Below are 10,627 nucleotides of genomic sequence, written 5' to 3' on the forward strand. Positions count from 1 at the left end.
TGACGGCTGCAAACGGAAGGTTAACATCGTGGTGATATGTACATTCGTGCGTTCAAGGATCATAGTCCCTCCAGTCCTTCGCTCTCCACCTCGGTCCAGTTCGCCGCCTGAGCGCCCGCGGCGGTAAAGAACAAGCTGGCCGTCTCGTTCTTCTGGAGGACCCACTGCAGCCACTGCACGGCGGCCACCCCGAACTCGCCGCCGTTGGGGTTCCGGTAGGTGCCCGAGTGTCCCACGTTGAAGTTGCCGATCCACTTGGGCACGCCGGTGAGCGCGTGGTAGTCTCGCTCGCCCTGCGGTTCGTTAGTCAGAACAGAAGAAAGAGGGAATAGGGACCAGACATACATTTGGATAGGCAACGTCGGTGGGGCCGCCCAGGAAGTAGAAGGTGGGCTTGTGGACCTCGGCGATGGTGGCGGGGTCTTCCTGGCCCTCCAGGGTGGTGTCGTTGGGGGGCAGGAAGCCCGAGTTGAAGATGCCGAGGTAGCTCACGTACGGGTTGTCGCGCTGCTGGTACGTCTCGAGGCCGCCGCAGCTCTGGCCGGCCGCCGCCATCCGCGAGGCGTCGACGGTGGCGTAGCGCCCGGGCTTCCCGGCATTGGCACTGATCCAGGCGCTCGAGTCCTTTTGGAACTGCGCCGTGGTCTTGCCGGTGCCGTTGGGCGGGCCGTTGGCGATGACCAGGAAGCCGTGCGACGCGATCTCGGTCAGGAACGGCTCGAACCGGGTGCCGTTGTTGGTGCAGCCGCCCTCGCCAAACACGAGCACCGGCAGCTTCACGTCGGCCGGGGGCTCCGTCGGCATGTACACGGTGAAGTTGGCCAGCGCAGGCTCGAAGAACCACCCCTGCTCCGCTTGTCAGTAGGAAGCTCCAAAATCGCGACACGAGAAGGTGATCGTACAGCGGGATAAGGCCCTGTTCCTGCGCTCGAGTCTCGCAAAGCCAAGGGGCTTGCGGACGTGCAGGCGAGAAGGGAAGCGGCGGTGAGAACAGACTTGAACATGGTGGCGATGGCGATGGCGATGGTGCGTGTGGGTGTGGTAGAATCTCCTGTGCTGCTGTTCGGGAGCGGCCATCCGCCTTTATAGCACGCCGGCACTCGAACGAGCGCTCGTTGGCGATCACTTCAAATGAGCCGACATTGTCGCGATAGATGCCGAGCCGCGTAATTCTGGTCGAGCCACGTCATTCTTGGCGAGTCGCAGCCGGTATGGACCGACTGGATGAAAATTGAGCCCCTTGAAATGGGCGTGTTTGGCGCCATGCGCAATCTTACGCTGCCGGCGGTCCCTGGTCTTGCCGCCGTGCACGCAGGCATCCTCAGGGGCCTCGATTCGTGAGGGTGCATTGCAGGTGGGGGGCCGGCAGACCCCGCAATCTGATCGGGGATCTAGATCGGACATTGCAGATTTTCAGGTCGCATTGGGTCAGCTATCAATCAAATGCATTTGACGCTGATCGCTTTCGACGCCGTCACGAACAGTGTGGGAGTGGTGAAACTGTTGAAAAGAGCAGTGGTTGGAGTGGCATGGATTCGTGCAGCTAGGGACGACTTTACTGATGCGGGGTTCTCTGGCGCGCTCTCATGTCGTGCGACGGTTCTACTGTTCATCGACTTCCAACCAGATCGAACTGTGGCTTTCAACGCGTAAAGACAGCTCATGGTCATATGCGAAAGCCCTCTACGCGGTCTTGTGAGCTGCGCACTTTGGTGCAGACCTGGAAAGACTGTCGGTCTGGTGTCGTGATCAGCATTTGTTTTCTACCGAGGCTAGACTGTAGTGCCCGCAACGGAGCGCACTCCGTTCCAGGTGGGGTGCCGCCCTCCTATCAGTGCCCTAGCAATCCCAAAGCCTCGGTGGCCCACCCACAACGCGAGCTGCCATTGGCGTTCCCAGGCCGCGACCAAGACACCCCGGCTAAGTGCCTACCCTACCTGCATGTCCCCGCTTGCGAGCCCTGCTGCGCGGCTGTTGATCTCGGACTGCCGGTGGTGGTCGACGACGCGTGCCTGGGCCAGATTACTTGACGATAGCCGGAGTAGCTAGCTTGGACGGCAGGCTTTTTCCAATCACGAAGTTTGACTTTGTTATCGTGGACAGGAGGCGGACGCCGACATTGACAGGACGGCTATATACCACTTACAGTGCTGTTCATGATGTCTAGTGTTTCTATTCCATACTTGTCGAAACAGAGTCCATTATATCCTGAAACAGGATGTCACTTTCCGGAAATACAGGCTAACGGTGCTCGTAACTTCGTGGATCACCTATCTTTAGCATCCATCATATTCATGAGAATAAGGCAGACTATAGTTCTCATGATGCCACCTCTTCAAGACCAGCGTGTAATCACAAGTATCCTAGTTGATGTTGCATCACATTGGGTGCGACCAGTACTCCGGCGTTTCGTTTTTGCGCTAATCTCAAACCCGTAGCGACAGGAATAGATGTACGATGGCCCCTGATAAGACGAGGTCCACCACCTTCTTTCCCAGTCGACGTGACGAGCCTTCCACCTAGTCGGGCCGGTAACGCGGCCGGGCCATCCGCCAGGTCCGCCCTTGGCATAAGTATCGTGTTGCTGTCTTGGGGTGTACGCAATACCAGAGTTCTTTGTTGAGAGGCCGATCGAAACAGCCCTGGCTCTTGACCCGTCGAAACAGCCCGGCGAGTTGAGGGTGCAATGTTACGTGAGGTCACCAATACAACCGAGGATGACTTCATGTCGGTCATGAGCCCGGTAAGCATCCCGCACTCATGCTCGGTGCATCCAGGTAGCTGCGCAGCTGCTTTCACTAACAAGTCCAGCCAAGGAGACCGCACCGTCTCGAGTAGACACTATGTCAAGTCATTTGATTTTCAGGGGAGTGAGAAGAAATGTTGCTTCGCCGACAACTTCCCTTGGCCGGCAGCAGTCAGTCTCCGTATCACAGTAATCGACCTCGTTGTACACGCCACCGAGCCAAGCTTGCTCGTCCTCGCCGCAGGCCCCCATCGTTCCCGTAGCAGCACCGTCGTCATCAGTGTCGTCGCCGAAGCAAGTCCGGGCTAAGAACGAAGACCAAGATCAAAATCACGCCGCAGCAGATCCTTCCACTACCGGATCCAATATATCAACGCCCAAAGCTTACACGACCCTGCATTTCAGCCGAAAGATATCAAAAGAGACATCTCGTCTGGTCTCCATTTCCAACCGTCTTTTGTCGCGGCGCCACTTGCTGTAATTGTGATTTTCGCTATGCTGCCATGGGCCGGAGACCCGCAGAGCTCAACCAGCGCGTGAGTGGGTGCTCGGATTTGTCAACACAGTCTCGATGTGCACCCGCCAATCGGGCCGCAGGCGGTTCAGAACCCCAGACAAGGTTCCCCTGCTTACGTCGCGCATCCAGGTACAGCAATACAGTTGGATGACTATTGGAGAAATAGGTTGCGAATAGTATATCAAATGGTGAGGTATCTGCATCGTTTCAGTCAACTCCGGGCGTCCTGAAGAAACAGCTGCCACAAGAGCGAGCAAGTTTTCGTCAAAATCCAGATAGACCAGCTGATGGCATGTCCAAGCTACTATCGCACGATGGTTTCCTTGTTGCATCTGATGACCACGGGTGACTCAAATGATGACAGTCGTCTTTATTCGAACCTTGAGTTGGCACTCAGCGTCACGTTAACGATACACATAGCAGAGTTGATGTACTGCACTCCAACATGGCCTGATGGCCAGGTTATCACAGTCGCGTGTCAACACTTTGCCAGAGATGAGAAGAACCAGTCTACATGTGTATTTCAGCAGTTCTCCGTTGCTGGAGTACTGCGAAGGAAGCGAGCCTTTGGTCACATCAAGGGAATCCGGATGTTCTATGCTGTCACGTTGGAGGCTTTCTAATTTCTAACCCTAAGTATACATTACCCTGCCCTACACTCGCATCACGGGGACCAGTCTTGGGAAAGCCGTTTTCTTGGACACTTTTCCAGTATACGTCTTTCAGGCGGCGAAGTGCTCTCAGTGCCTGGAGCAAATCGGCTGATCTCAGGTTCTTTACTTGCTACATGGCGGCATCCACATTGGCCGGACGAGCCTCGAAGACGAACTACGCTGTGCACGCTGCCGGCAGGAGTGTGAAGTAAGAAGGCTACGGGCGCCCAATCCTTCCAATTCACCATCGTCTGTGGTGTCAACGCTCTTGTCTTTCACAGGGGTGGTTCAAGACTAAGCTGTATGTCGACGTATCGAAAATGAGGTGTTGTTGGGAAGTTAAAACCTTGTGGTGGTCTGGTTTTCGTGAGTTTCTTGTTTCTTACAGGGAAGGCTGATTTGGGAAGAAAGTGGAGGAAGGAGAAAGCGCAGTTGATGGACTTCAAATCAGGCGGCTTGCTTCCTTTCTTACCCACCAGCCGTTCCGACTTTATTCGCCAGATAATCGTGAGGAGATAGGTTCTTGCCCAGTCTCGGCTGTGACACTTCATTCCTCTCTTCCAATCATCTTGACGATTCGGACTGATCTGATATCTTCCCCAAACACAGCCTCATGAGACCCGTGCCGATTACAGTCAGCACTCGGAGACAACAGGGCGAAAGGCAACGCCTCAGCTCTCGTTCCTGATACTAAATACTTTGGATAAGATGGGAAGCTTGGTGGAATGACACGTGTCCAGCTTTGAGCCTGTATATTTCACTGAAGATTACTATAAGCCCCCTGCTGATCCTGTTTAGAACGGTTTTTTATGTCGCTCGACTTCCCATACATGATAATTCCAGACTTGACCATACGGCTCTCTGAGCATGTGAGATCCCATCTACGCTTCTCACCTCCGGGCACCGTTTTGTAGAGAGTCTAGTAGGAGATTGGCATCCCGTGTCAGTAGCGGTGGGCTGGGGACGATGCGAGCCGTGGCACGCGTGGTAGGGACCGCAGTGACGAGAGGAGCACGGGTATATTAAGTTGAGCTTGTGGATATCGTATACTTGGCCAGCATTGTCAGTTTCTCTGATGCAACCAGGATCTCGGTGATGGTGGACTTTTCGATCTAGGTATTGTTACCGAACACAGATCCAGGTTCCTCGGTGTCGGTCCTGCCATGCTTATAGTGTTGTAGAAGTCTTACGCTCGCTTCCTGTAAACTTTAAGGCCTATTCGCGCTGTGATGGCGGTTTCCTGGAATAGCCAGACGAAACCCAATGATACCATAGTCGATAAGCAGACGAGGCTCATATGACTGCTGTGACTGGCATGGCGGAAAGATTGAAACGTGACGCGGGGCAAGGGATAACTACGGGAAGAGAAAGTCGAGAAGCATTGATATAAAACAATAGAAGATGTACACACTCTTAGTAGGCTCAAGAAGTCTTTAGGCGATGACCACAACTCCGTATTTCAAAACTCACATCCAGAAAGAGAGCTCGCTTCGGATAAGCGAGTGCACTTCAAGCCACCGGCGAACTCCGCAAAGCTGTGATAGGCGGCCAGAGACAGGCTAAAAGAGTAGACCGGGCACGCATATATACTTGTATATCAAAGTAGAAGCCGAGAAGTCCACTCTTTTCATTTCCTTTACAAAATGAAGATGAGCATCTTGCTCACAAATCGCTCATCCCCTGGCGCTTGTACTAGTACTCACGACGCAACCAGTCTGGAATAATTGCAGTATGCGTATGCCTCACCTATCATGTAGCCAAGTGTGTCAGTCTCGACGTGTATCTGCTTTGCTGCAACTGTCCGAGTCTCTCATAGCGGCTAGCGAAGAGGGATGCCGTCCCGTCGCGAGGCGAGCCTGTCGAGTCGTGCCACTCGAGTAAGCACCCCTGCTGAGTCATGACATCGTGCATTCCTCTCTTCGTCTACGCGAGTGATCCCGATACTATTAGGCCGCGCATCTGCAATAGACTCGTGCAATCCTTGCATTCTACCTGCGCTCACTCAAGGTTGCGATACCCCCAGACTATGGAACGCCCTCGTTCGAATTGACCAGACTTGTGGAGTATTGGTTTAGCGAATCCAATAACACTTCACATGTCGCTGGCCGCGCCGCCAATGCGAATCAGCTACGGGCATACGTGTGGGGGGCGAGTCGGAACTCGCCAAAGTATCCAGTGACCCGCATACGACTCGGCGGGGAAGCGTCACGTTCTAGAACACATCCGTGGGCGAGAATAATGTCAAGGGTACTCAGCATAGCCCAGCGAGCGGCCCATCTGTCATAATGATAGCCATCAGTTCAGGGAAGCGCCTGTCTGCAATGGAAGACTCGTCCATTTCGCTTGTCGTGAAATTGGAAGGTCTGGTGACGTGGACCTGACTTCATGGCGAAGCCCCGGGTGCAGTGGTGTTGGAATTTCGCGTGAACAGGTGGGACTCGACTTCGGAACGCCAAAGTCCTTGGTACGACTGTTTCTTCGTTTGGTATCGTGATCAAGTGGCTAAGATGATCCAGGTTGTATGCTGGTCAGCCTGAACGATGTCTGCACCCATGCTTATATTGTTTTTGTCTAGGACATGGGGACGGGATACCATGATGTGTCCATTATGGCCTTGATCCGCTGCTCACATCTACTATTTCCGTTGAGAACAGGGGAGTACACCCTCCACTGTACAGCATCTAGGTTAAAGTGGATGCCCTTTGATGGAGATCAGATCGGGCCACTGTTGTAAGTTGCCACTGAAGTTTGCTTTTCCATATGCCCCTGTGCATTGTCGAGCTCAAGTTAGCTTCATTGACCTGCCCTTCAGTTGCTCTAGATATGCAGGCCGTACACGGGATGTCCGTAGCATGAGACTTGGGCTTGGTGTACCGCTTCATATACCGCATTGAGAACCATCCGGAGCACCACTGGGAGCCCTCCTTGGCCTACATCCAGCTGCAGCAGGGAGCACCCCCTGACCTCTGGCCAGAGTCTATCTCCGGCACCAGCATCAGATTCCGGTGTGCCGGGATCGCCAGCAACAGCACCATCACCGCCACCGGAAATGGCAACATGCGCCCCTTTCAGCACCGGGTGCAGCACTTCTAGTATATAGTGTGGTACCTCCAACGCCGGCACCCGCAGTTCCCGCTGTATCGTCGCCTCTTCCTCCCGACCAAAGCATACCAGACCAATATTTCCCACGGGGCTAGTCTCGACAACTATGTCTCCCATAATTAGTTCCCTGAGCGCAACACTTCAGGCTGTGAATGCACCCAGACTCACAACTCTGCGGCCAAGTCCAGGCGTCCAATGTCACGATGGAAAGGAACAGTAAACTTGTTTCATCGGAAAGGCCTCTACAACTTTCTGATTCCAGCTTCACGATGGTATTGGCATGAGAACTCCTGGAAGTCGGCCGCCGCTTGCAAAGGCTGGGGCAGCAAGACTCGTACATCCAAAATGATTCCTCCTGTCCGTCTTGACAAGGAAGCAGAGTGAGTCGGTATTTTGCTTGAAAAAAGTATTTGACAACTTCACGCCTACTATCCTGGTGCAGTGGGCGACTTCTCTGACCACAGATTGCCAGGGTCTTAGCAGTTTAGCTCAAGAGAAGTACCACCCCTACCGTTCGAATTCAAATGCTTTCACTAGTTCCAAGTTGCATACACCGGAACTGAGTCTTCTTGTTTGGATATTAGCAAATTACAATGTGGTCGCCGTCATGGCTCCAGCTCCGCCTAGCTTCAAGTGAAATAGTGAACCCCCGCGGGCATGATCCTTTCCAAGCATCGTTTGTCAGGTGAAATGGATATCGGACCCCTGTTTTAGAATTCGTGATACCGGCCGCTGATAGTAGCTCTGGTATGTGAGTTGCTCCTGGAGCATTTCCCGGAATCTGGGATTCTATCAAGTGATAGGAAGATCCTCAAGTGATAAGAAGATTCAAGTGCATGCGGCTGCCCACGAACTCATGTAAGCTTGAAATTGCGTTGCAGAATCATTGGAAGATGTCGGTATGGGTTTCGATTAATAACTCTGGCTTGCCGAGCCACGAAGGGCGTAGAGATCTATACCAACATGAGCAGTCGTAGTGGCTTCGTCATACTCGTAATACCAGTTTTTCAATCCAGTGAGCTCCGGGGTCCGTTATACTGAGCTGGAATGAGTTGTCCGGGATGTTATATAACCCTATATCGTCGCATGGTACTCAGCACGATGCGTGGGAGGACCCTGGGCGCGGGTTGCTGGCGTTTCAGTTGCATCTGCTACTACGTATACATTCCCAGCACAGCGGAGAGCAACGATGGGTAGCTAAGCTAAGTGTAGCTGAGTTGGTCTCATCGATGAAGCTGGCTTCTAGTCAACCTCCTTTTGCCATACGAACGACCACTGCTTCATTGCTGATCACATAGATATGGAAAAGGGGCGACAGCCTCGAGACATCTTTGCTAGACTGGGCTTCGGCAATGCGTACGTTTTTTCGACATTCGAGATAGCTGACCATGGAAGCCATCACAAGAATGAGCATAACCGTGGCTTAAGATTGTGGTTTCTTCATACTGAGTAAGGTCAGGACTGCAACTTATTGCACACTGGCCCTAGTAGCCTGACACAGCAGCGAGAAGCAACGAGAAGCAACGGTGATGCACGTTCAAATGGAGAGGGATACGGGGAGAGTGTTCTCAGTAGCAGTTGTCTTTCCACATCGGATTCAAAGAGGGAACGGAAAGCTGGAAGCTCTGTCACAGCAAGGGTGGAGTGAGTTCTGGATGGACACGAGTCTAGCTGAGCTCACATTGGATACTCAGCTTCCCTTGACTTCGACCTTCACTGATACCCACGGTCCTAGCCATCTCTGGCTGTACTCACCTGTACTGCATCACGAACCTCTACGTCTCTCTTGCACGGTGAGATGGCGAGCAAAAACTGGGCAATGGAGACAGCGAGCAGACGGAATTTGCATTTCGAGATACCTCCAGGGGTACACGCGTTAGCTTTCAGCGAGCTCCTGAGTTCGAGTGGAGAATACAGCTTCAAGAAGGCCGGGTTCACTACGAAGCAGCTCAAGCGTGAATGTCAGACTCGCGGTGTATCGGACAGCGGTTGGACAGCGATGTTGGCATGGCAAGAATGCACCGCGGGTCTTGTGCATCCAAACTGGCTAGGGATTCGGTCAAAGTATCCTCGGGAAGTGCGACGAGAGTGACACGCGATGCATTTGCACAATCGGGACTGATCGATGAACTCTTGGAAGCATGAAGACATGACTCGATCCCATCGTTTACATTGCTATCTACATGTTGAAAGTCACCAAACAACGTCCTAGCTGTTCCCAGTCCCAAATCTCATGCCGTTCCTCCCATCCCATCCCACAACAAGACCTCACAACAGAATACGAGCTTGCAACCCGTCGTTCATCATGGGACCGCATCACAGAGTGCCAGTGTGGATGACTGAGCTTCTCACCGAAGGTGCCGACAGGTGAGGTAGATGGGAGAGCGCAAGAGTGAGCGGGGGCAAGCCAGTTGCTGAGTACAAATCCAAACTATCGCGTAGAGCCGCGGTATTGACTGAAGAAGGGAACTGAGGCCATGGGCAGACCCAGGAGCGAGGTGAGAAGCTTGCTCCCGGGAAAGAAAGAACTAGGATCAGGGGATCTGAGAGAGCTGTGACAACGGGTCAGTGGGTTGTGCTGGGAGATGTGCTGTACGAGAAGGTTCTTCATGATGAGCTCGGCTTTATGATGTGGATGCGGAGTCGCCAGCGCCACTTGAAAAAGAAACAAGACCGTACTGGAACCTCTGGCGTGGAGGGTACAGAGAAGGGCGACGGAGAAGAGAGTGTGCGACAGCGAGCGGGGAAGGGAAGTCCTGAGATGGAATGTAGCACGGAGGGTGCAGCATTGGGCCTTGCCAGTCATGACCGTGAAGAAGAAACGGGGGTACCACGGTGGGGAAAGACGGTCGCCATGATGGGCTGACAGCAGACTGTGGTGTCAATTGACCGAAACAGTGGCAGGTGCTGGTGGTGTACAGCCGATAAGCATGGTGAAGAGAGGCTGTGGTGCGGGGATCTGGAAAGCAAAGGCACAAGAGAAGCGCCCAAAGATGTTGTTTGCATCGCCCACGACGCCTCTTGCCAGACAGTTTGAACGCAAGTGCTGGGACCGTTCGCATCCAAGCGACCAGAGAGGTGATTGGTTGTTTGTTCGAGATCTCACTCCTCAGGCTGGAAAGGAGATTTGGTGACGATGAGGTGTTGCAGAGGGGAGGGTCAGTGGTGGCATCGGGACGATCAGCCGGCGGGCAGCAGGACAGGAGAGAGGAGAAGGGTGGCGACCGCGAACCAAGTGGCAGCTTGGCGGGCAGCATGGCAATGACACCTAGGTGACCAAGTCAGCTGTCCAGGATATTCATGGTGTTGGGGAGAGGGCTGCGCCCCGCAGGTCAGCAAGACAGCAGACCGACGTGTTCGAGACTGTCGGGCCACGAAGCTGGACAGCTGGGCGTGCGGGACAAGGCTGGTGATGGAGAGTGCCAACAGACCCTTCCACATGGATGGGTAATCAACTCGGCGCAGAGCTGGCCAGCATGTGTGTGTGTGTGTGTGGAGGAGATGGGATGGGCATCGGCATGGCAGCAGCCCTCGGCTCGAGCGTTCGGTCGCGGCAGAAGTCGATCGAAGTGTCGGTCAAGATGGCAGTCGAGTCACGGGAGGTCTGTA

General features: G+C 53.8%; 2 protein-coding genes across 2 annotated transcripts; one reads left to right on the plus strand and one right to left on the minus strand.

Moving 5' to 3' along the window:
• Nucleotides 1–59: 59 nt before the first annotated feature.
• Nucleotides 60–1,004, minus strand: PG985_005942 (uncharacterized protein; the record flags this gene model as incomplete). Its single annotated transcript, XM_066825711.1, has 3 exons — nucleotides 60–293; nucleotides 346–846; nucleotides 903–1,004. The coding sequence occupies 3 exons, from the start codon at nucleotides 1,002–1,004 to the stop codon at nucleotides 60–62; spliced, it is 837 nt and encodes a 278-aa protein (XP_066688871.1).
• Nucleotides 1,005–9,323: 8,319 nt separating this feature from the next.
• Nucleotides 9,324–9,884, plus strand: PG985_005943 (uncharacterized protein; the record flags this gene model as incomplete). Its single annotated transcript, XM_066825712.1, has 2 exons — nucleotides 9,324–9,385; nucleotides 9,557–9,884. The coding sequence occupies 2 exons, from the start codon at nucleotides 9,324–9,326 to the stop codon at nucleotides 9,882–9,884; spliced, it is 390 nt and encodes a 129-aa protein (XP_066688872.1).
• Between the last annotated feature and the right edge of the window lie 743 nt (nucleotides 9,885–10,627).

Source organism: Apiospora marii (assembly GCF_038362585.1).
Source record: "Apiospora marii strain CBS 49790 chromosome Unknown utg000003l_segment0_segment0, whole genome shotgun sequence".
Classification (NCBI taxonomy): domain Eukaryota; kingdom Fungi; phylum Ascomycota; class Sordariomycetes; order Amphisphaeriales; family Apiosporaceae; genus Apiospora; species Apiospora marii.